General features: G+C 47.6%; 1 protein-coding gene across 2 annotated transcripts in view; it reads right to left on the bottom strand.

Annotated features, from left to right (window-relative positions):
* The window catches only part of LOC8043697, a 288,228-nt gene that overhangs the window by 189,465 nt on the left and 72,121 nt on the right, over window positions 1-26,642 (bottom strand). For both annotated transcript variants that reach the window (XM_040505222.2, XM_029987475.2), the window contains exons 2-3: window positions 1,284-1,418; window positions 361-423 (exon numbers count right to left, since the gene is read on the bottom strand). In XM_040505222.2, coding sequence (XP_040361156.1) covers window positions 361-423; window positions 1,284-1,418 — 198 coding nt within the window. The remainder of the gene's footprint in view (window positions 1-360; window positions 424-1,283; window positions 1,419-26,642) is intronic.

The following is a 26,642-nucleotide window of genomic DNA, read 5'->3' as shown; positions in this document are numbered from 1 at the left end:
GGGCAAGGAGACGCGCAAGACTGGAGCAAAATGGTTGAGCGCCGTCCAGACGCGATACGTTCTACTTCGCTGTTCTGTTTCTTTCCTCGTTAAAAAGAGAAACGATAAAAAATAGTATTGCGTCTTTTGGATAGAAGAGCAAAGCGCGAGGGGTAGTAACCTGTTTTTTTTTTTTTCTATTGTTTTTCGCAGCACATAGATCAGGATGTTATGCTAAAAATACTAAATTAAAAACCCCTCTAGCTCCCCCTCCCCCCCCCCCCTTTTTTTTATTTCGGTTGTGTAACGGGCTTTTTCTACCGAAAGCAAGATATCTAGCCGAAGGAACATGGCATGATAAAAACAAGCAAGAGGAATTACCATGTATTTGCCAGGTCTGTAAAACCGAGGCGCCTTATAACCCAAACTATAGTCAATAGCATCCTGCAAAAAAAGGAGAAAAATAAGGAACAAAAATCAACCAAGGGGTAGCCTCATTCAAGTGATAAGGTAAGAAGCATCGGTTCTAACGTAAAAAGTGGGTCTGTTTCATATAGTGTACTCCAACAAAAACATCTATTTCTTATCTGTTGGGAGAAGAACAACTTAAACGACAAACATCCTGTTTTATTCCTATGGGCAAACAAAAACAGGTAAGCAACAAAGATTTAGAGTTTAGGAAAAGATATCGTGAGGTTTCGCGGATATTTACTGTCTGACTTCAAGTGTATTTAAGACCACCTGAAAACCTAGAGCAGCTGCCACTAACTTATGAGTCAAACCTATTGGGATGGACACCTCTATAAATCAGAGAGCAATGTAAGTTTGTCTGAGAGAAGCCTCGAGCGTCAGCTGAGCGCAGACTGACTGCTCGACACAGTCACCGCGAACAAAAAGTTTGCTCAGACAGGGTACTGACAGGCACCGAAGTTTACCTCTAGGGTTGGTGTCCCAAAGGAGCACGTTTAGCCACACTGGTAGTTTGAAAAATAAAAAAGAAACACATTTCAATTGTAAGAAGAACGAAATCAATTCCCGCGGTCGCTTATTTGCACGAACTGTGTCAAGTTTTCTAACTAAATACCCCGCTCTGCAAAATGTCATAACTACAGGACGTTGCCTTAAGCGCTATCACAAGGTAATTCCTTTATGGCAGGCAGACCTTTTTGATGCTGCACTTTAATCGAATTAGCACGATCCCTAGGGAGCTAATTTTATTGAAAAGATATCAGAACCGAAGCCCAGTACGTGACAAAAATAATCGCAAAAAAAAAAAAAAAAAAAAAAAAAAAAAAACTACTTACCGGAAGTTGGGCGAAGTCGGCGGCCACTCTGCGCCTGCGCAGTTCCTCTAGCCTCTCGAGCACATCCTGAAAGTGCGTCCTCAGTTCCTCGGCGTACTGGCGCGCCAGACCGTCCAGGTCTCCCCGGCTGCCGTCCTGTGAACACCGAGAGACAGAAGAGAAAAGAGCCATCATTCTCCCTTCATTGCCCAAGCAGGTGCACGACGACATCCAATTTGCATAAAATATAATCTCGATCGCCAGCCATTATCGGAAGCCATTAGGACGACAGATTAGTCGCCGAATACGCAATTTGAAAAAAAAAAACAAGACATAATAATAAAAAAAAACACGATGGATTGAAAACGAAACAAGGCAAATGGGGTGTAAAGAGAAGGTAACAAAGAAAAACGCCAACGTCATTTTCTCATTGCGTTTTTGTTTCTTTTGCGCGCTTCAGTTTTGTTCCCGTAAGGTTGTCTTTCCCGCAGTAACGAGCTTATCGTGGGAAAGCCGACCGCGCAGGGGAGCCGTGTTCTTTTGAGCGGCGACACGGCGTGGCGTGTTGAGAAAAACGGCGAGTGGGGCTAAACCCATTTCCCGAGATCGCTGAGGAGTTCTTAACCCTCGGAGATCCTTCTCACTATCCCGTAGGTGGCGTCGCCTTAAAAAGGTGAAGCTATGAGTGCTTGAATGATCGTACTCCCGGTCTCGTCAGTAATGAATAACGCGTCATGAGCCGCCATTGACACGAATGAAATGCGCGCAAACACAACCACAGAAAAGGCAGGTCGAGCGCAAACGCTTTCTCTTCGCAGTACGACTTCCGACAATTCCATTTAGCGTCGTAATCGAACCTAATAGTACACCCAATGTCACTGGCGTCTCTTACAATCAGTAATGAGTCTCTTCAGGCGGCACCCTGTAGTTGCGCGAAAGCGCAAATCCTACATTTCGAGTCAACTGGCCTGCTGTAGACGTTTCAAGCGTCATTTTCCCACGAAACAATAGGTAACACAGACGCTTTATTGATTCCCATGGACGCGGTTACAATAATCCAGGTTTTGCCTCATCATCTGGTCGCATCTCACTTCATCACCATGTGTCATTCTAAGCACCACGGTGTTTTCGTGATCGGCGCAAGCTTTGTGCGACTTCGTCATAATCAGTTTCATGGGATCGGGGTCCTTGTGGCTCGGGGGAAAATCAGAGCAGCGGTCATAACTCAGAGCGTCCTGAATACGTTAGTGATACGCTCATCTGACGCAATAACAAACGAGCCACTGCGGTGTCTTCGTTCTTCACGCGTCTTCAACCTTCTTGGCGCTTTCAGTTCTTTTTGGTTTATACACTTATACCATAGCCTTCTCTATACTCACAAATCCTGACAGTTCGACGACGGAGCCATAGAGTGACCGGTCGCAGATTTGGAGCGCGAGCGCGAGCATCTGACCTGGACGTCAGCGCACAGCTTTTGCAGCGGCGAGGACCCGAAACATGCTTTTCAAACCCGACGAGAAAAGGAGCGGTAGCGCGAGGAATGCCAGGAGGGCGAGCGGGCATTCCATCGCTGGGGAGAAGTGTTTCGGCGCCTCGCCGCAGCGGGGCGCCCGTCACGTGGCTCTCCTATCATCCGTTGTCTGCCGCTCTACCTTTTCAATTTCGGCGGCCGCTTCTCGTGGCGATGTGCCAGGATTTGTCAGTATAGAGGAAGCTATGACACCACATATATTCCATCTGAAAAATTACGTGCAACGATAAGTGACGAATGCACGCGAGCGCGTGGCTTCAGACAGTGATTTGCTTGCACGAGTGCTTGCGCAAGCGGAGCATTGTGCCGACATTCACCACTTACCTGTCCCGTTTGATACCGTTACACCCTACTTGTGAGATGGAGTAGTGCAAAAGGGATCTACAACCAGGGGCCTTATGCTACACTGCGGGACCAAGCGGGACCAAGGGACCGAGACGAAGCCGGCTGCTGCGATTGGCAATTGCGCCGCGATGCAGACATATCGCACCAGTCGGCTTCGTCTCCGCCCCCTGGTCCTGCTTGGCCCCGCAGTGTAGCATAGGGCCCCAGAACTCGATACACTGGGCGTCCCCCAAAAAGTTAGCAGGGTTTTATTTACCATACAAATAAATTACGCACCACCGAACGCTCATTATCCGCCCATATGTAGCGCGAGTGGTACGAACCAGACGCCAAAGTTTCCAGGCTAACCATTACCTTATGCAAAATTTACAAGCGATTCTCTGAAATTTCAGAAAATGGCGGTCGACGGAGCTCTGAAATACATATAGAGCTCAATGGCGCCGGTTACCGAAAACGGCGAAAAGGGGTCTCGTTTTCCTATTAAAACTTCCAGAAAAATCGCTTCTAACACTTTAAAACGAGATAACACTTCTTTCTGAAATCTTGGAATCTGATTCGGACAGCTAGCGCTACATTTGGGCGGATAATGATCGGTCGTACATCTTGCTTTGGGACACCCTGTGGATTGAGATACACTATACATCTTGTTTTGGGACACCCTGTAGATTGAGGATGAGTGTGTGGTGATTGCTAGCTTAAGAAACACAGGGCGGTCCGCGTTCAAAGCAGCTAAGTATCGCCCGTCAGTCAATAGGGAGTTTTAGAATAACGCACGCTAAAGCTTTGCGCACGCAAAGAATAGCGTCGTCGCCACTGCGCATGCTCCGAACGCAAACCAGGTTTTGCGCTTTGCGTGCGCAATTTTAGCGTGCGCTATTTCTCGGAAATAGCGTGCGTACGCAAAGAGCCTTTGCGCTTCTCCAAGGAGGATTCATGATGAGAAGTTGGCTAAAGCCAAGACGAGCAGAGCTAAGCAAAAATGGCGACTTCCAGGATTATGTCGACGGCTGCTGAGGCAGTGTCGTGAGTGCGACGTTGGCGGCATCCTCGCGACTGGGATTTTCAATACGAGACGAAATTGTACTCGGTTTGGCAACGATCAGCGGCAACTTGTTGCTTGCGACGCGCGAACACTTCTCGGCGAAGGTACGATGTGCGAAGGTCAGTACACGAGACCTCTCTTGCCGAGGCGACGCAAGCGGGCACGACCGGTCAACCGCTCGCGTCGCATTCTCGTGTTTAAACAAATCTAAAATCGTACTCTGGACCAAAAAACTTGTTTCTCTCTAAAGTTACAGCATTTCGTGTGCGAAATAAAAATTGTGACTGTATCTTGGTGGCGTCGCAAGCGCGAGATGCTTGGGCTTTTGCGTCGCGACGGAGAAACGCTATTCTAAAACACTCTCGCGTCGCGGGCGCTAATACAAGCGCTAAATTTAGCGCTAGCGTGCGCTAAAATTGCGCACGTTATTCTAAAACTCCCTAATAGCGTTGCGGCAGCAACCGGTAACAACGCCGAAGAACCATACACGAATTAAGAAGCATAATCAAGATAGGCCACACTCTGCCCATTTCTCCAGCTGTCGGTGAGTATAACCCTGTCCAAAGTGCCCTGGAAGGCACACAAGGTGGCAAAAGAGGGAAATACTTTTTTTTAGAAGAAAAATGTAACGAGAAGCCCACCGGATCAGAAAGCGCAAGCCACTAACGTTCGATCGAAATCCCTACGACTTTCAATTTCCGGCCAGATCTGGCTTCCTTCCGCACGGAGCGCGAACAATGTCGCGACAACGAGAAACTCATCAATCCCGTCAGAGCTCAACAAGAAACCCAAACAAAGGATATCGTGGTTGTAGGTTCCCAAGCCTTCCTCCAGTCTTCGAAACGCTTCCCATCTCGGTTTTGCAAGCGTTGCAAGTCCGCGCGTGCTGGTATGAGCTACCCCTTTCATCGTCTTCGCATCAAATTAAAAACACACACACACGCAAACACACACACACACACGCACACACACACACACACACAAACGAGAAGACGAGACAGCAGCGAGAAGAATAAAGAAAAACGAAGGGAAGAAAAGCACCGCCCAGAAAGAACAGCGAAACAACTCGCTACGAAACCGAAAGGGGTTTTAGATCGAGAAAAAGATGGGAGAATTCGACGAACGCGGAGACATGTTGATATACGACTAGCGGTACGTCAACGTCACACCCTTGCTCTCGTCCATCCTCATGCTTTATACTGTCTCTTTCTACGCTACAACAATCTCCTCTCCACGTGCGATATATAACGAACGAGCAAACGAACGAACACACAAAATCATTGAATTTGTGTTTCGTTTATTTATTCGCCCGCCGTCAAGGATTTTCTTTAAGGCGCTTCGACAGTGTGAGCGAGAATGCAGGATTGTCTGTTGGAAAAAACAACGTCAGAAATAAAAGGTACGTGCTACACTCCCTTTCGCGAGTTGTCTTCGGCGCTGGCAAAGGCACGTGCGCGAGCACGTCGTTTTCGTAAGCGCTTTCCACACCCGACCGCTCGTGCAAACAAAGCATTCCGCTCCGCCAGCAATGAGCAGAGCTTGTGAGATGGAATGTAGTGGTCGTACATGCAGGTGCAAAACAAATATATCCAAACTTAAAAAAAAAAAAAAAAGAATAAAGAAAGAAGCCACTTTATTTAAGCCGCAGTCGCAGCCCGACTGAAACAATTCAGCCATGGTCATTCATCCATTCATGCAATTATGTATGAGACACACATTACAAAAAAAAAAAGTAATCATGACGGGAGAGTGCCGGGCGAATTCGATCAAACCGATTGCACGAATGAACTCGGGCGTAAATGACGAAGGATCACGAGTGGCTTTACAACTCGTCTACGCACTCTCAAACAATCGTCCTTCAAAATGGCGTGACGTTCGTCACTTTTTTTTTTTTTTTTGTGTACATTTTTCTAGGATGAGTTTATCGAGGGCTGACTTAATACGAAAATGTTATAGAATATATAGTTATTGTTTGGCGACATGTTTTATCGCGAGAACTGATATAAAATTATAACGAAACGAATATTTCGGTCACCAGTCTACTCAGTGCGGCGAGTAAACACGCAATACCGCAATACTGAGTTTCTAAGCTACCAGACGGGAAACATTATTTACGCATAAAGACTCCCCATTGTCCTGTACGCCCCGTCTGATTGCACGACATTCTTCTACCCTAAAAAGAGAGAAAAAAATATTGGCTGGTCTCGCTTTGTGCTGGAAATTTCTACTTGTTCCACTGAGAAAGTTCCACCATTTCCCGCTCCTCCTACCGATCGGTGACGTCACGAGCGAACCACCAAATATCGACGAAGAATTCAGGCCGCGCCACGTTTCTCTTGATTTCTTATTTTTATTTAGTCGTACTCTTTCCAGACAGAGTTGGCTGCACTTATAGGTCTGCGTGCTCGAACGAAATGAAACTGAAGCATCGATTCACGCCAAACCACAGACCTCACATAGCAACACTAACGCAACGCGGCCATCCTTAAACGCTAAGCCTGGAGAAACCGACTCACGTCCGGACCGCAGTTACGAAACCAAGAAAATAGCGCACACAAAAGCGCGTCTTCCAATAAAAAAAATTGCAAAAGTCGACAGACCGCACAGCCTGTGTTGCCTTAAAGCGAATCCATGAATTATTGAAGGCATGAGCTTCCGAGCTCCCCGAATAAAAGCGACTTCAGCGGAATTCGAATCCGTAGGTGGGGTCCACCACGTACTCTCTCAATTCGACCCAACTTCTTCGACCATCTTCGAGAAGAGTTTTCTGGCGGCAAAGTCGACTCGGAAAAGACGTAAGACACGCCAAAAAGTTCAGACAACTCCGGCTTTTTAAGTCGGTTAAGGGATACAGACCAACGAGGTACTCATAAATGAGAAGCGTTAAGAACTGGTTCTCTTAAGAGCAATTTGTTTCGTTCAAATTACTGCCACGTGAGGTTAGACATGCAGCGGAAGACCTCTGCTTCCGTTCTGGAAAATAAATTTGGCCAGTACAGTACGACCGCGAATCCGGCTCTTTTAATGTAGTTCACGCAGTAGTCATTCAGTAAAAAATAAACGTCTGGTTCATCGTGTATGCTCGCTCTCTTTGTTCAGTCTTTTGTGCGCTGTTTGGCATTACTATTAATGTGGGCTACCGTTGCATACCGGTGTGCCTTCGTGTAGTGAATACTCAGTGGCGCTGGGTAACTACCGCAATTTAGCGAGCGTACTGCACTGGCCAAATGATCCCTCTTAGCGAATGAGATAAAACGCGACTTCAAAGTGGAGTCTTCTCGCTGTATAATTACGAGCGTCCAATTGTGGTGGGAGTTTCCTAGCACGTCAAGGTTTCGTTTTATAAGTTTCCCCCAGAGCGCAGCAACCCAATCAAGCAAACAGGGTAGCTAGGCATCGGTAGCCACGAGGACCGAAAGCAGCGGTGCGAACTCAAGACGCGTTGAGTGCAATGCACGCCGCGGAAATCAGGGTCGAGCGCAGTGACCCGCATGTTCCCAGATGGGCTTTCAGTTGCACGACCACTCACGCAGTAAGCACAATCACCTACACACGTCTGGTTGTTGGTGAACTATCGCACCAAACACTTTGTATTGGCGTCAGCAAGGTAGACTTTTCCGAAGTTCTCATCAGGAGAATAAAATACGAAATTCGTGTTTCCTATAATCTTAAAAACATGCATAACTAAAAAAACAAAAAAACAATAATACCCGTTTTTTTTTTTATCAAAACCTTTTGGGCATAGTTAGAGGAATATCTAAGTCTCATGGCTGCTCCCGCGACCGTAATGGGCGTTTACTGCACATCTAAACCGTTTAAAAGGCGTTTTCTAGCGTCATTAGGAGCTTCGGCCGCAACAACTTGGCTTGCCGGTTCGGAGCGGAGTCGAATTTCATAAAATAACGGTTACGAACACTGGCACAAAGCCGGAGAGGCCCCCACCGTACTACCCCATTGACCCCAAGTTGTCGACTTCCATATGTCTCCAATCGTCAGTACTGCCCGTCACGTGGAGTCGCGCTACCCGAAAACCAGGGGTGGGCAAAATACGTTTAAAAACGTGTTGAAATAGTACAAATTACTTCGACCAAAATGTATTTATTTACAAATTCAATTACACTTTTTAGAAATTATTTAAAAGACAAGATACAATTATGAGGAGAACCTTTGATCATCTGACAAATACAATTTCCTCCCCTGGTCTGACATATCTTAATCTCAAATTTACCCCCCCCCCCCCCCCCCAAAAAAAAAAAAAAAAAGAAGAAACGCTGTTGAAATAAAGAGTGGAGTTTACGTTAAATTACCAAACATGAAGTGCTAAAAAAATTTGCTCATCTAGAAACAAAAGTTGTTTATCATAAAATACGCGGGATAAACATAGAAAAAAAAAAATAACTTTTTAGTGTGAGTTTAATTTCAAAAACTCAGTTCAAGCAACAAAACCAGTTCAAACTTGTTGTTAATGCGGCGTCGCTAAAAGAACTAGATCACCTAACCAAAAAGCCAATCATTGTATCCATCCCGTACATTCGTTGTTCTTCTCCTTTTTTTTTTTTTTTCGGGTGTTTATTGTGCGCAATCCGTGCAGCAAATTTCATGCTCCTTCCACATGACTCTCATTACGAAGAGTGACCAAAACCGTATTTTCTTGCGAAGAAGAACGCCCAAAACTACGTTTTGGGCAGTGTATGAAATGTAAGTATTTGAAATACTCGATGTTTTATGTTTAAATTCAACTGACAAATGCATTCCTTAATATGTGATGGAATACAAAATATTCGAAGGTTTTTTAAATACGTATTTCAAATACTCCATTCGATACACTGTCCATCCCTGCCGACAACAGTGTCACACAATCGGGCCCCGGCTCCTCGCGCAAGGTCGACGAAAGAAGAGCGCCCTTTGTGAGTCATTTCCCCCCTCCGTTCGTTAGCCCGGACGGGCTCGAAGAAAGCGGCCAGACGTGATTGGCGTAGCACGCACACCCTGCTTGGAGCCGACGCAGCACACTCCGAGAGAAAGTCAACGAAGCAGCCAGACCGGGCCGCATCGAACGGACGAGCGGTTCGGCGGCCTTCCCTGGGCGCTGGGCAGGGTTCCAGAGCGCGCCACCAACGGTTGATCATCAGCGCCACCATGGCCTAACGAGGCAACATTGGGACGGTTCAAACCGGCAGCGCCACCGCCCTACCCTCGTGAGATTGCGTTATAGCGTTGTGTTGTCGCGCACTATATACTATTAAATATTTATCAAACGTTGAATATATTAATGTATGTGCGTGTGTAGTCGTGTGGTTCTAGCATTAGGGAGGTTTAGCAGGTGCCTTCCTCGATTGGTTGAGACGACCAAAAACGGGAACTAGCAGAATAAGATTGAACGGCCTGGTATCACGGCAAAATTCAAGTGAAAGCAAGTAGACGAGGGCAGTTTTCTTTGTTTTTTCTTTTTACGTTGTTTGCGCACGCTTTAAAATTTCAAAAGCGAAGACTTTGTCGAGCTTCCCTCCTCTCCAAAAGCGGAATAAAAAGCGCCCCCTGCCCTTAGCTTCCATTTTTCCCAAGTGAACTCTTCCTGCATGAATAGCTGACCTCATGTTGGGGAACAATTTGTTTCCCGTTCCCTCGTCATCGTGTTGAAGACTGCCGCGGTTCAAGGTCCAACCGTTGGAGAAGAAAAAGAGTGCACGATGATGGAAGGAATAAAGCTACATTACACAAAGAGAAGACAAAAGAAACTAATATACAAACGTACAAAAATTATTTATAGTCTCAGATATTCGTTTTCACCTGACGATAGGATGCTCGGTCTGTACTGTTCACGGTGTAGGCCGGTCAGGTCAGTCTGCGTCCTGAAATACCCGGTAGGGGTCTCTTTTCGTGTGCACTGCAGGGAGTCGCTGCCAGTCGTTCGGGTCACCACGGAATCTGTCACTCGTGAATTCATGGGCACCCTGGCGGTTGCTCGGGTCGCTGCCAAGAATGCCGCGCCAACGTCGCGTCAATGCCGATGTGTATTCCGGCTGCCATAGCTCTGTGCGCGACTGCTGAGCACGTGCTGACGGCAAGCTTCCGCAGTTCTTTTACAACGTGCATTTCGCACCATCGAGATTGCCAGTCTTAGCAGCCTATTAATGTGAGCTCGTTCTGAGCATGCGCTCAAAACACCGCCCTCAAATATGGCGTCCAGTGAATACCCCCTATTGGCGACGTGCGCGATCGAAAGCGTCGCTGTGGTCGGCTTTCCACGATTGGCCGAATGCTGACTATGACGTCAGCAAAGGATTTCTCATAGACAGAAATAAGAGGAATGGAAGAACTTCAATTTCGACGGTGTTCGTAGTGTTGCTTTAAGAGCGCAATGATTTCAAGCTTCCACTATGCTCCTTGCAGACACCATCGAACTTGTTGTTCGCAAGGTAATGACGTCACGAAAGGTAACCATATGAGGGCGCCACTAAAACATCTCGCCGCTAATACTCTTCGGTGGTCGCCGCGCCTTTCCCGGGTCGTTGCAGGGTTCCTTTCAGTGGCGGTACCGTCAAGTACTCCATGACGGTAACGAAGTCCACACGCGAGAGATACCGGAAGCCGGAAGCTCCTGCCGTCCACGTGGATCAGGCGGTACCCCATGGCGGACGCATACGCTTGGCTTTCATGCCCATAAAGTTTGCAATTCAAAACATCGATTCGGGGGGGGGGGGGGGGGGGGGGTAAAAAGATATCTGACAATAAAACCATTAAATATACACCAGATTATATCGTTCGACGAATTGAGGGGAAAATGACCCCTCCTCCTCCTCATTTATTTTAGTTTACTTCGTCGCACAAAGTAAACCAAAATTTGCTGCGTAAACATTGCACTAAGTAAACTAAGTACACAATGCACTACACTGTAAGAAAGTAGTGTAGGTTTCATTTCGCTATACGTAATTTCTATGCGAGAGTGAGACTCGAAAACCGCGGAGAAAACAAAGCGGCACAAAATCTGCACATTGCAATTTTCTTTTTTTCTTTTTTTAGATATGGAGTTAGGTGTCCCTCTGTTTAATAAGAGAGTGGTTCAAACGCCTGGCCACGTGACACTGCACCAGAAATGAAAATAGAGACGCCGTTGAATCTCGAGCGTGGCTGCCACCAACTTCAGAAGAGGACACGCGTAGACGAAGAGAAACGGAACGACTGCCAACAAGCTAGACTTCACTTGACGCAAAGAAAAAAAAAAATTATGCAAGAAAAAAGAAATCTAGAAACACGTCGCTCACAAGAGACTCTCCGAAACCAACATCAGGGACGAAACAATTTTCACTTTTTTTTTTTTAAGCTGATTTTTTATATTGCTCCCGGGGCGTGATCGAATCCAAGTTTTCGAAAAGTTTGGGAACGACGTAAACCACAATAGGAAAAATTTGCGACAGTTATAGCCAAAACCTTAAAACAAGAAAAAAAAAAAAAAAAAAAAAGAAAACCTTTCGAGGTAGAAATGACGGCGTCAGTTTTAAACCGCTGGGCGAAACAATCGGAGCCAGTGCGTAAAGGAGATTTATTGCGACGTAACCGTAGGCTATCGTCCCCGCACGGCCTCCCGCACCACGTACGCTTGGGGGATCCTCAAGCGCAATTTCACTTGAAAGTGAAACAAACAGACAATGTAGATAAAGGAAAAAAGAAAATAATTGTAACCGATATGGAGTATACATTTTCATGCCTCTCTCTCTCTCTCTCTATCCTGACTCCCATTTTCGTTTCACCTCAACAATTGAGCATCCGACCGTTCTCGAACATTCACTCCCCACGCTGCGCTGTAGAACCCTTTTCAACTTTCTGACGGTAAGAACAAAACAATCAACCATAAAACAAACACTAATACAATATATATATATATTTTAGAGGTAAGAAACGGCGTAGAAAAGCGAAGAGAAATAACTGAGCTCGTGTTTCCTCACCATCCGATCACCGTGGCAGAAATATAAAAAAGCAATCGAAGACAGGCACTAAAACTACCTCGCCCACAGCGTCTAGTTTCTGTTATGTGTCTTCGACAGGGAGGCCCGATCCCGGCCTGTGCCGACGTAGCCAAGGGGAGGATGCCCAACGGCGCCTAGGGCTTCGACATTCCCGCCGTAAATTTCCCTGTCCGAAACAACTGCCACTTTCCGCACTCTCGTGGGAACGAAACACGTAAAGTATCCATTTCTGCACCCCCCTCCCCCCTCGCCTCCCCCTGGGGCCTGTATCATTTTTTGTTTCCCTCTCCGTAAAACAAACTTCACTCGCTGTCACGTCAGGTAGGGTAGACGACGTTCCTTTTCATCGCGTACACTAGTTCACACCTGTGATCGATGCTCGACTTGGGTTTGGTGGCACGCGAGCCGTAGCCCATCACACATCTAAACCCGCATATGAATGAATTTCGCGTCGCCCGAATACACCGACATTTATCCGACGAATCGAACGACTAGACAACTGTACTTGTTTACCCCTCAAGCAAGAAAATAACAAGTTTTACCCATTCGTCATACGCTGCATAGGAAGAAGCATAGGAAGAAGCCATGTTTTTGGTGTTTGAAACGTGATGTCTGGGTAAGATGTAACGTAAAATGCACCTTGATCTATCTTAATCCTCCACATAAAGGCGGGAAATTAATAATGATCCGCGAAAAGCAGGTCTTTTCGCAGATCATTATTATTATTATTATTATTTTTTTTTTTTACTACGGTTCTTGAGGAGGAAACGAGGATAAACTTGTACACGGTACGTCTCTCGTATGATCACGCGATACATGACCAAAAAAGAGAACGACTCATATTTAAATTAGCATAAAGTATTAAGTTACGTACCATTTTTGTATTGTCAAGATGCCGAGCACGAGTGTTGGTGGTAACGCGCCACGAGTACGGACCCTCGTTTTCAGATAAATAAATAAAAATAAACACTCGCCCGTGAATTTTATGTTCATTCGGATTCATTCGAAAAACTCAGAACTTCGAAGACACGATGACAAAATAAAAAAAGCAAAAAAAAAAAAACAAAAAAAAAACACCAGTGTTTTGCAAAAAAAAAAAAAAAAAAAAGCATTATAAGAGTACAGAGTCAGTGGTCCCGAGGATATGCCACATCAATTTCCTTTGAAATCTGCAACTACTGACAAAAGGGGTTCGCCTCTTAGCACGTCGAGATTCCTTCGGGAGAACGGCTCGTGGTACCCAAACTTTATTTACTTTTTTTTAAAATTTGTTTTAATATAAGAACACCGTAAAATAAACACCGAATTTCAAGGGAATGGATATCTAACAAGAATAAACTCCGATAAAAAGCCAAATCTTCAGCGAAAAAATAAAATCCCCAAAACACCCTCCGAATTTCACGAGAAATAAACTCCTAAAACACGGAATTCTACATTCTAAAAAAAGTTTGTGCGTCTACTTTCACGCACAACCCTAGGAGAGCCAATCACCGCAACTTACGGAGGCAGCTCAGCGAATGACAATGCCGAAACATCTGTTTAGACCGAAAAACGCAGTGTGAGTTGTCACTTTAAGCAATACAAAACGTCACGCTTTAATTGCTTAATGTCACGGCATTGTCATTCACTGAGCTGCCTCCGCAAGTTGCGGTGATTGGCTCTCCGAATGTTGTGCGAGAAAGCAGACGCACGGGCTTTTTTTAGAGTAGTTACGAGTGATGGTGTTACCAGTAACGCGTTACGTTATTCGGTAACGCACACGTTACTTTCAAACGTAACATCCATCCAGGGCCGCCTTGCTAGAACAGCGTCTCAGCTGAGACTGGGTCAAAGAAAGCACTGCAAAAGCTGGGGCGCGCGAGCGTCTTGAGACGCGGTTTGAGTCCCGCTCAGCTCGTGAGCTGGCTTTGGCAGTGCTTTCTTTCACCCTAACTCAGCTGAGACGCTGTTTCTAGCAAGCCTGCCCTTGTGCCGTGTAACGGGACTGACAACTTTAAAACAAGAGGGCGTTGCGAATTCTGGTTCAGTTTAGCGATTATTCTTTTTTTTTTTTTTTTTAACGAGACAAATGCGTGAGAGCGCGCTTTTCTACAGGTATCTGCGCTGAAAAATAGTTTGCTTTTCGGATGATCAGAATAGTCCAGACACCAGCTCAAAGGATATAAAAATAACTAATCAGCAAAACAATAATAATGCATAAAAAATACTGAAGCAAAAGAACACCTTCGTAAAAAAAGTGCTACCGACTAAACACGGAAACCCGCACACATAAGAGGAAAAGGAGGGCGCAATAAATGAGGAGCCGACGCTGAAGCGCCCTTGGCGGCAGCGGCCATAAAAGCGGACGGACACCTTAACGACGCTACTCGTCGATATAATTACAGCGGCACGCAATTACGCGAGTCCCGCTGCAGAGCCGCGCTGCAAGGGCACCACCTGACAGCGCTGCAATGCCTCACTCGCGGGTCTCGATCGGGCCCCTTACAGACACACCTGAGCCGGACTTTTTTTTCGAGTATAGGCGCTGAGAACAGCACTTATTTCGCCTACTAAAAGGCTGGCTCACACATTTGACTTTGAGTACGTTGCGTTCTCCTTGCTGTCGCTTACGACGTGCGTATACTAAGTATATTGGCACACTGTCGCCCCGTCGATGGGCTCGGAGTAAACCTGACAATGTTGTAAGCGACCATTTCTTATAGATAATACGTATATTTGATGTCGCGCAAAATCTTCAGTGCGCTTCTATCCTGTTCCCTGTAGGTGGCTCCAATGTGTTCTCTCGTCGCGAACGGTTACCAGACAACGCGATGGACTCGGGCCCACTGAAACGGAACTGTGTCAACCAGCCTTTAAGCCCGCATGGGCGCATCTAGGGAGCGTTCTTGCGGCAAGGTACGCACGAAGCGACACAGACACACCATCGTTCGTTATATAGCTTGTTTTGCTCAGACAAAGGGTATTGACGAGCATCGAATCTGATGGCTCGAGTTGGTGACCCAAATGAGCACTTTCCACACCCCGCTGGTAATTTTAATAACAGCGCCTTAATTCTAAAGTGAGTTACACTGTCATGCTGCCAAAGGCCCGGGGTGAGCTGGGCACACGCTATGTGCGAGTGCGACGCCACGATGTCACGTGACGGTGACGTCATGGGGTGGCATGGCGTCATACAGCCTCGTGACGTCTCGCTGTTAGGGGACCGCGTGATGTCACGTGACATGACGTCAGGGTGCCACGTGACATCATAAGGTGTCTCATTATGTCATGATGTGACAATATTTCGTGACGGAATCTTCATCACGGTTTTTGGTGGGATTCGGCAGATAAACAAGGGTGAAAAAAGTCGATTTTTTTTATTTAAAAACTCAAATAAATCAGATTCATTTTATTTACATCAAATTTATTTTATCTAAGTCAAATTGATTTCGTCGAAATCAGATTTATTTCATTTAAATTACTGCAGCTAGAAAAAAGTGAATCTTTATCAATAATTGTAAGTTTATATACATAGCAGATGGATTGATCAATCCATCAGATCACTGAAAATCATCCGGAAGAAAGAATTACTGTAAACGTAAGTACAGTCTAATGAAGAATTTGTTAATGATGTAAACCTCAGCACACTAGAACAAATGCAGCTTGATTATTTTTAGCTATGAAAAGGCCACATTTGATTTTTCGTTCACGTTCTGATTTGTTCGCAATATGACTGTCGGCGGTGTTCGAAAATGCCGGAAAAGAATTTGAGACGTCCGGCCCGGAGCTTAGGCGAAAAGCATCTCTTCTTCTTTTTATTGTTGTCGCACCGGCTCCCGAGATCCACTGAGCGAGCCAGAGCGAGAGCCGCACGAGCAACTCGCGCTCACTGCGCTCGGTTCTGTGGCGCGCCCATTGTTTTAATTCTGAGCACGAATGATTTCTTTTTGAGTGAAGCAGGTATTAAGAGTTGCGACTCTACAGAATCCCCCTCCTAGTTGCGTGGAGCAGAAAGTTTTGTTGAGCTCCACGTAACGATTTTGTTCGGCGGGTGTGGAGGACGGGAGGTGGTGGTGGTGTTTGTTGCACTAGGTGGTGGAACGGGGATAATGACGGGGGCTGTCACTGTAGAGGCCAAGTATGCTGGCTTGACCCTGTCCAGCGTGATGACGTCGTGGCGCCCGTTGATGTCGATGGTGCAGGTCTTGTCCGTTCGCGAAAGTACCTCAAATGGACCATCATACGGTGGCGTGAGAGGTGGTCGTACTGCGTCCCTTCTTACGAATACATGTTTGCATGTATTGAGATCGTCACTAATAAATATGTGCCGAGAGTTTGAGTGTCTAGGTGAGACTGGACGCAGGGAATTGAAAAATGTCTTCATGTCCTGAAGGTATGATGGGATGTCCGTTGGTTCAGATGGTATGCAGGTTAGGAATTCTCCAGGTAATCGAAGTGTGGTTCCATAAACGAGTTCAGCTGAGGTGCAGTCGATGTCGGCTTTGAAAGTGGCACGAATGCCGAGAAGAACAAGAGGAAGGTGATTAACCCAATGGGTTCGATCTTCTTTTGTCATTAGCGCTGCTTTGAGCTGTCGATGCAGCCTTTCAACCATGCCATTGGCAGCGGGATGATAGGCTGTTGTGTGCACGTGCCTGACACCCAATGTCTTGGTGAGGGCTGTGAAGAAGGCGCATTGGAACTGCCGGCCGCGGTCGGTTGTAATGGTCGACGGACAGCCGAAACGCGCGATCCAGATGGAGATGAAGGCGTGAGCGACTGTTTCCGCTGTGATGTCGGCGAGCGGAACGGCTTCTGGCCATCGCGTGAATCTGTCCACACATGTGAGTATGTATCGAAATCCGTTTGATGATGGTAGGGGTCCTACTATGTCAATGTGTACATGATCGAACCTGGCATCTGGTGGGCGAAATGCGTGCGTTGGTGTTTTTGTGTGGCGAAACACTTTAGAGCGTTGGCATTTGTTGCATGTTTTCGTCCACAGACGGATGTCAGAGTTCATTCGGGGCCAGACGTACCGTGACGTAACGAGACGCTGCGTAGCACGGATACCCGGGTGATTTAGATCATGTACGGTGCGGAAGATAGCTTGCCGAAATTTTTCGGGAATGTAGGGTCGTGGTGTGGATGTAGATACATCGCAGATGATCTCGCAGGTGGCCAGTGGTAATCTGACGGGCTGTAGTTGAAGGGATGTGGAGGATACCCGTAGATCTTGTAGCTCGGTGTCTTCCTGTTGAGCCAAGGCCAATTCCGGGAAATTGACAACAGGAGATGAGGAGATAGCGTCAATGCGGGAAAGTGCATCTGCTGGCATGTTTTGGGATCCAGCGACATGGCGGAGATCGGTAGTGAATTCGGATATGTAGGCCAGGTGACGAATTTCTCTGGTGGAGTAGGAGTGGTGATTGCCGACGAATGCGTAGATCAGTGGCTTGTGGTCGGTGAGTACGTGGAAAGCTCGGCCTTCTAAGAAGTACCGGAAGTGGCGGATGGTCGCGTAGATTGCGAATAGCTCGCGTCCAAACGTACTGTACCGTGTTTCGGCTGGGTTGAGTTTTTGTGAAAAGAAACCCAGTGGGAGCCACTGATGATCGTCGTATTGCTGAAGCACTGCTCCTACAGCGACATCGGACGCGTCGACCATGACACGCGTTGGTGCGTTTGGCATGGGGTGCACAAGGAGTGTGGCCTCAGCCAGGGCATTCTTGACCGCGGTGAAGGCAACCTCCGCATCTGGCGTCCATGGTATTGGCGTCGAAGATTTCTTGGGGCCGCGGAGCAAGTCGGTAAGGGGCTTGGTGGTTTGAGCGCAGTGTGGAATGAAGCGCCTGTGAAAGTTGATGAGCCCTAGGAACTCCCGCAGCTTGCGTAGAGATTGCGGTTGTGGGTAGTCACGAATGACTTGCACCTTGGAATGAAGGGGTTCGATGCCCGTGGTTGTGATGCGGTGCCCCAGAAAATCTAAGGATGTCACGCCAAAAACGCATTTCGTCACATTAATGGTAAGACCGTAGTCGCGGAGTCGTTCGAAGAGCAAGCGCAGGTGTGTGCTGTGTTCTTCGTGTGACTTGCTCGCCACCAGCAGGTCATCCACGTTAGCAACCACGAAAGGTAACCCAGATAGAACTTCGTGGATGAACCTCTGAAATGTCTGGGCGGAATTTCGCAATCCAAAAGGCATCCGGATGTACTCGAATAGGCCGAAGGGAGTAGTGATGGCCGTCTTCGGGATGTCCTCTGGTTGGATTGGAATTTGATGGTAAGCCTTGACTAGATCGATCTTGCTGTAGATGGACGTTCCAGCAAGATGTTCAGTAAAGTCATGGATATGGGGTAATGGGTACCGGTCAGGTTGAGTTTGTGAGTTGAGTGCCCGGTAATCCCCACAGGGTCTCCAGTCGCCCGGATCTTTCTTGGGCACCATGTGTAGAGGCGTTGCCCAAGCGCTGTTGGATGGCCGGATGATACCTAACTCGAGCATATGCTCGAATTCTTGGCGGGCTATCCTGAGGCGTTCGCCAGATAGGCGTCGAGGGCGTGCAAAGGTAGGCGGGCCAGAGGTGATGATGTGGTGCGTCACCCCATGTTGCGGTGGCTTTGCCATGTTGGAGGTCATTGTAATTTCCGGGAATGCGCCGAGGATGTCTGCGAATCCTGAAGCTGGGAGGATGTTTTTGATCCCAAGGGAAGTCTGGTTTGTGGCTACGCCATTTACAACGAGACGAGTCTTGTTGTCAATGAGACATCGGTGGTGCACGCTGACGTCTAGGTCGAAGTGCGACAAGAAGTCGGAACCTAGGAGAGGGTACGTAACATCGGCGATGGTGAAGATCCACCTAAAAATTCTGCGTAGCCCCAAGTCCAAAGTCACAGAGCGCATTCCGTAGGTAGGGATGTTTGAGCCATTTGCTGCAACTAGATGGCGGCCGGGTAATGGGTGTCGTTTTTGAGCTGGCGTTGGCGGAAGGATGGACATTTCCGCTCCGGTGTCAACTAGCAAGCGTATTCCTGAGATTTTCTCGGTGATGAAAAAGAGACGGCTTGCTGTTGGGCCAACGTCACTCGCCGCCTCTAGTGACTGGCCGGGGCGTTTCCCTGCCAATTGCATGGCTGTTGGCACTTCAAAGCTCGGTTGCCAAATTTCTGGTGGTACCAGCAGGAATTGCTAGCGCGTTGTTGCGAAGAATCGCGTCGTCTAGAAGAACTGCGGCGTCGAGACGGACTACGACGTGGCGGACGATGTGGGTGTCTACGCGTTGTGCTGAGTTCTGCGATGGCGGTTGTCAGAGCATCCACGCGGGCCTCAAGGGCTCGGATAGAACAGCACTGGCGGTCGTTGTCCGCAACGCTTGACAAGGTTGGCGCAGCATATTCGGCAACGCGGTCCGCCATCTCGGCGAGGCGATCTAGTGGTAGGTCCGTAGCTGGTGCAAGGGTCATGCGGATTCCTTGAGGCAAGCGTTGAAGGAACAGTTCCCGTAGAATTGGGAGGTTCTGATCGGGAGCTTGCTCACCTAGAAGTTGGCGCATGCGGTGAAGCAACTGGGAGGGTCGCCGGTCGCCCAGCTCCTCGGTGGTCAGGAGCTGTTGTATCCGCGATGCCTCGGATGCTGTCTTCCTGGCGAGGATGGTTTCCTTAATGTGGTCATAGGCGTTCTCCGGAGGAGGTAGCGCCAGGACGTCATCCAGCTCATCGGCCACTTCGGGGGGTAGGGCAGAAACCACATGGTAGTAGCGGGACTCGATCCTGTGTGGTTATGCGGCGCAAGTGGAACTGGGCTTCCACTTGCGCAAACCAGGCCCGAGGATTCTTCGCCCAAAAAGCTGGAAGGCGGAGCTGGGTGGCGGAAAAGGTTCCATCGCCGTTGGAAGAGCTGCCTGTGTTCCGGTCCATGTTGGTCGGACGTCCGGGTCACCAATTTGTCGGCGGTGTTCGAAAATGCCGGAAAAGAATTTGAGACGTCTGGCCCGGAGCTTAGGCGAAAAGCATCTCTTCTTCTTTTTATTGTTGTCGCACCGGCTCCCGAGATCCACTGAGCGAGCCAGAGCGAGAGCCGCACGAGCAACTCGCGCTCACTGTGCTCGGTTCTGTGGCGCGCCCATTGTTTTAATTCTGAGCACGAATGATTTCTTTTTGAGTGAAGCAGGTATTAAGAGCTGCGACTCTACATGACATTATTTTCCTCGTATTTGCATCTCCCTTTCGCTTTTTTTTTATATTCTTGCAATAGGTTCATTACGTAGCTGAGAAACGAAGTAGAAGGGAGAAGTGGAACTTGATCAACGCATCGATTTTCCCCGAAGAGCACCGCTTTTTACTCATTTCCAGCCTGCTATCAATATTTTTGTGCTCGAAGATTATTTCACCTAAATACAAAAGAAATGCACATAGATGGCATCAAATGTTGAACGAACAGTACAAATATTTGGGGGATTATTCGTGCTGGAAAGGTTTGATGCAAATCATGTTTGGAAACCCGGTGTGATTCAAATAACGAAATAACTCATCTTGAATATTATTCTCCACCTTGCATAAACCAATGTCGTGCTATCAAAAAAAAAAAAAAAAAAACGGCGATCGTTTGCTATGCTGAGTGGGACGCGCCCCATACCGTGCGTGCGCAACCATATTAGACAGTTTTAGTATAGCGTTGCTGGCTCTTGCGTACGCAATACGCATTAGTATAGCGTACGCTAAAAATGAACTGCTCGGACCGAATTTAGTTGTGCGTTACGTTTTCGAGTGAACACCGCGCGTGATCTTGGTTAAATTTGCTAGAGCCGTAGAATTCCGCGGGCTTATAGCGCAACCATGCTCCTGGAAAGAAATGTTGAAAAAGAAAAAGTGTCCAATCATTTTATTTCCGATGAAACCAAGCCACAGCTGCCTCGTCAAGCGCGCTTTACTGCGGGTTACAGAGGCTACGAGTACGAGTGCGTAGCCAAATTCGATCACGGAGCCTCCGTCAGTCGTCCCGTGGAAACGGTACCTTTTATCAATGCTATCCCGGAATGAAATTCATGACCCTGATGTCCTGTGCATAGCGAGAACTTCGGCGATTTCTTTTAGAGTCGTTTCTTCCGTCGGCGATGAACTGTGGGAATAGGCTTAGCGTTGAGCAGATCGCAGCGTCGACGCACACTGCGAGCGGCGAACATTTCCACTGTGCACTCCTTCAGCTGCAGGGCGATCTGATTCGACCGCGGTAGGTCCCAGAAAAAATCGCCGAGCTGAACACCACGCAATTTCACGTAACACAGAACTTCGAAAACACCACGTCGCCCTTGCTGTGCCAGTCGAGGCAACCGCCATCTTAAAACTGGCGCTCTCGTTGGGTCCCATATCTCTCGAGAGCGTCCCGCAAGGCCCGCTAGCCAGCAACGCAAAATCCCCAGCGTTGCGTGCGTACGCAATACGCTAGCCCTTCTATTGCGTTCTGCGCATGTGCACTCACGACCCGCAATCTCCTTGCGTACGCAAGGCTATAGCGTACGGTCCACTAAAACTGTCTATTTTCTGAATTTTTCGTCTTTTGGTGGCACCAGAGCCGTGTATAGAGAGAGTTCGGTCAATGGGAGGCGCGGGCAGAGGCAGGGAGTGCACCACACGCAGAAAGAGGGTTTGGCATGCTCTCTTGGCCAACCAGAAGCCGAAAAGGATCGATCCTCTAGCGGTGGTAGCGAGAAACAGTTTTAATCGTAGGTATATGGTTTTAAATTGCGCGTAAGAGTTAAATGTATAACCATTCCTGGATGAAAATAGGGTGCACGTGACATTTCGAATATGATCACGCAGAAAGATATAAGAAACGAATCGGCCGCTCGAACTCTGTTTTGCTCGGACAGAGTGTGACTGCTCGGACGGCAGATCTCCCCCCGGCCCTTCGGCGCCTGGCGTACGGATTAGGTCGATCGTTCAGCTAGTCGCACTCTTCCCCCGTGATTTTGGATAACCATGATGGAAACATCACATGCACCATATTTTCAGTCACTAACTACTCCGACGCACTTATGAATTTCGTTTCTCGCGACCACCGCCAGGGTATTATTTCCGGATTCTGGTCGGCCACATTCGAATTTGTGAAGACACCCTGGAACACGCCCAGCAAGATTTCGGCCAGTGGCGCCTCCTCGTTTGCTTCCTATATACTTCCCAATGAATGGCCCAACTCTCTCTATATACGGCTCTGGGTGACACTAAAGAACTGCGGTCTTAACCCTCCTCCTACACTCACCCCCCCCCCCCCCCCCGCCCCCGCCCCCCCCCCCCCCCCCCCCCCCACTTCCCAACAAACCACTTACCGAGGGTCTCCAATCAGATCCTAGCACACATGAGCCAAGCACCGCGCTGTGCACTGCCCGCGTCTCCGCTAATAAGTGTCTTGGAAACCGCAACCGCGATTGAAGCTTGCACAGCATTACCAGAAACGGTGCCCCTGTAATCCTTACACACTATACACGTGCAGGTAAGTTGTAGGGTCCTCATCAGCGAAAGCACATCACTCTTAACCGAGCCCAAAGTTCAGCCGAGCTGAACGCCGCCACCCCAGCAGCCACGAACACCCAGAGTAGGCCCGAGTACAAATAAAAGTAAAATACGATAAAAAGGGGACAGCCTTTGCCCTAATCTATTACGCGCACCAACGAGCAACAGCCGAATTAGCTAACGAGCACCCGCTCTGGAGAGAGAAAAAAAAGTATGAATAGAAAAAGAGCAACGGTAGAAGAGATGCGACTACGCGCCTTGTTTCTGTGCAAAAAACAAATTCACAATAGAAAAAGAAATAAAAACGAACACAATTAACGTCTATTTGGATTGCGGGGCCGTGAGGTTATTCCCCGTCGTTTAGCCTTGCACTTCTATCGAACTTTACATTTTCGTCATGCTTATTTCCCTACGTTGTTATCTTCTTCTTTTTTTTTTTTTTTTTTTGTACATGCATTTTTTATTTCCCGTTCGGCTATGGTGTATCTAGAGTTCGAGATGTAGTGAGAATAACGTTTTCTTGCTCCTCGATCTTCTGAACTAACTTCCCCTCGATAGCTCTGTCATCCAGTCCCAGTTTCTCTCTCCCTTCCTGTCCTTTTTTTCCTACTCTCCCGGTACTAGCTCTACAAATAAACTTTCGGGCGCTCATCCGAAATCGACGGTACTGCGTTAAAGAGACATCAAACATAGGCAACACGGGTTAATGAGCTCATCCTCAAGTCAACGAAAAACTACTCGGAAGAGCAAAACCAAAACAAAACCCGAACAGCTAGAAATTGACGATTTTCGGGCTGAAGCTCGCCACCTATTGTACAACACCAAAAATTTCGAACTTCTGTGTTCGAGGGTTCACAAAGGCTTCAAAACGAGGCCTAAAGGGGTACTCCGGCGATTTTTTTATCTACCCCAGCTAATAACATTTTCGAAATCACCGGCCATTACCCTTCCCGGTATGCAATTCCAGTATCGCGAAATTCAGAATAGCTATTGTGAAATCCGCAAGTGAAAATTATGCCAAAACGAACATTAAAATGTACCCGAGCTTTTCAGTGCCGTGACGTCAAGGGAAGTAAAGCTTGGAGGCAGGCGTGTAGCCAGGATTCTGCTTCGGGGGAAGGGGGGGGGGGGGGGGGGGGGGGGGGGGAGGGGGGGCGCCCACGACCAAAAAAACTGTATGAGGGGGAGGGGGGGAGAGGAGGTTCCAGCACAATTGAAGATTTCGGGGGGGCCCCGGGCCCCATGCCCCCCCCCCCCCCTCCCCCCCCCCCCCCCCCCCCCCCCCTCCGTGGCTACGTGCCTGCTTGGAGGTCGAGCGGGCAGTCTAAAAATGGCCTATGCCGAGCATTTGTTTCGTGCTGCTGCGCGGGTGCTGTAGCGAGCTATCGAACCAGTCATTTGGCACCATGAAAAGGCTTGGAATCAGTTGGGAACAAATGTCTAGGCTCCAAAGAGTAAACTCCTGCCTTCCGCTGACGTAACTTTTTCATTGTTGTCAGTAGAGACTTGTACTTTGAAAAACCTAATAAAAACAAACAAAAAAACACAAAAAGTTGGCGTGGCAGAGGTTTTGCGTCCTCAGATCAAGCTCCTACCCTACCGAAAAATCCGGTATAACTTTTCACTATCCGGATTATGGAACCGGAAATTTGTTACTGGAAACCCAAAATCCAGATTGCAGACAAAGGAATAATTTCTGAAAACCTAAATTCCAGATAGAGTCCAGATAGAATCCAGATAGATTTCCGGTTCCATAATCCGGATAGTGAAAAGTTATACCGGATTTTTCGGTAGGGTACCTATCGCCTGGGAATAACGTCGATCTTGATAGTGTGGAATGCACGTTGCAGGAGCACTGTGGAAGCTTTAACAAGTACACCAGTGTAAACCCGTTAGCGTTGTCCGCCAAGTCACATTCATGACTAAGTGAATCCACGAGCGAGCCACACAAACAAATTGGCGTTGCTTCTTAGGAACTCGTGACGTGGCGGCATTCCAACGGAGCTTCACAGACCGCCACCGGGCGCAATTTTGAAATCTGTTAATTCGTTTTAAAATTAGTTTTCTTCAGAAACAGCAGTCTAGACTACTGTCTCTGGGCTGCCGGCACAACATAGATCACATCGAAATACGAAATAAGTGCAAGCAATTCGTTTCCGTGCCCCTTTAATCTGCAATCCAGATAGGGCGAACGTGTACAGCCAGTACAGCGCGTGTGACTACTTAGCTAGCATTATTCTTGATGCATGATCACTTTAGTATTCGAAAACACTGCACTTTAGCGCCGAAATATTTCGGTGGTGCCCTCTTATGCTTTCTGTCCGGGACGTCATGAGCGGGATTTTCCTAGCCATTACGTCACGAGTTGTAATCATGGCTACTTATCATCAGTTGAGAACGACAATTTCGATGGTGTGTATAAAACGCACGGGGGAAGCTCGTCGTCACCGCATAATTTCTTAGACCAAGATCGTCCCAGTTGATTTCCTCTTATTTCTGTCGATGAATGCAACGTTTATCCAACCAATAACCTCACAGGGAGCGATTAGCCAAACGTGGAATGCCGACCACAGCGACGCTTTTGTTCGCGCACGTCGTCAATAAAGGTAGGGCACGACAGCCCCCATCTGGAAGCTCCGAACAAAAAAGAGACAGTCAAGAGAAAAAGTAGCTACTAAAACGATGGCCAGACCCAAACTCTCTTCACTTCCCCTCAACGTGATCGCTCTTTCCCGTTCATTCACTGAAACAGGTCCGCCCTAACGGGAGGCCGGCGACGAGTCCCGTCTAACTACGCTGACCCTCCCGAAGAGCACGACGCTTTGTTTTGAGAAGGGCGCCTCCCGCCGCAGACCGCCCAAAAGGGCCATTCCAGAGCCGAGCAGCGTGGGCGGGAGGGACGCAGCAAGTTAGCAGGGTTCCCGCTCTGCTCTGACCTGTTCCCGCGCACACGTCCGTGGCCAGCCCAAATTGCCCCTTAGAACGTCCGGTAGGGGGCGCCACCCTTACCCCACCCACCTTCTCATCGCCAGACTTCCCCCCGTATATTTACTTATCAATTTGGAATACTTTACGGGCTCATGGCCCTACGTGCGGGGGTTGAAAAACAAGAAAGGCACTTTTAGAAAGCAGAGGAAGCCGGAAACGGGGGTCGTTTAGACGGGACATATCGCTAGCGATAATAGAACAAAGAACGCCCGCAACCTGACTAAGGCTCATGGCGGTGTGTCAGCGTGTTGGCAAGGTAAAAGACTCTTAGCGGATCTGAAATAACTCTCAGTCGTTCGCCTGGGATGGAGAGAGCCATTATTTATTTCATTCTATTCGTACATTTAACATTCCTACCATAGGGGTCTGTGCGTTCGCGCCAGTGTTTTACACGATCCCATGCTCTAACAAGCCACTAGCGACGACAAGCCGTGGATTAATAAACAAACGAGTCAGATCAACTGAACAAAATCAAATGTACACTAAGCTAAGTTCAAAAACAGAACCACAAAAATACGCTAGTCTATTACTTTTTTATGCAGTATTAGAGAAGCAAATAAAAATTCAGTTTATTTAATTTCAATTCCAGACGCAGGATATCCGCGTTCCTTGTGGTAGATGATCGTAATACAATGCACCAAAATATTTGAAATGCACCAATTGATGGCTAAAGTTCGTGGCTTCTTCCTACGTATAAACGTCACAAAATGACCACCTTATACGATGTTTGTGCACAAACAGTAGTACAAAAAATTACTAAAAAAAAAAGCTTTGGTTTAACTAATGGGCACAAATCGTTTGTGACACAAGCAGATGCTACCATAAGGTTATTATAACATTTGTAGGCACACATCCCAGTGATTTTCTGCGCATTACTTGCTCTCAATAAGCGTAATCATCGCAGATATGATATTCCTACCCCTTACAAGCCAGTCTTTCAACGTTCTAAAAAAGCTTGCAAACAACATAGTAATTCAAAAATAATTTTTAAAAAAAAAATCCCGGATATAGCACTGTA

This window comes from Ixodes scapularis, unplaced genomic scaffold (genome assembly GCF_016920785.2).
Source record: "Ixodes scapularis isolate PalLabHiFi unplaced genomic scaffold, ASM1692078v2 PGA_scaffold2__306_contigs__length_199485367, whole genome shotgun sequence".
NCBI classification, from domain to species: domain Eukaryota; kingdom Metazoa; phylum Arthropoda; class Arachnida; order Ixodida; family Ixodidae; genus Ixodes; species Ixodes scapularis.
The sequence above is the reverse complement of the archived record's forward strand: the minus strand, read 5'-3'. Positions and strand labels throughout refer to the sequence as shown.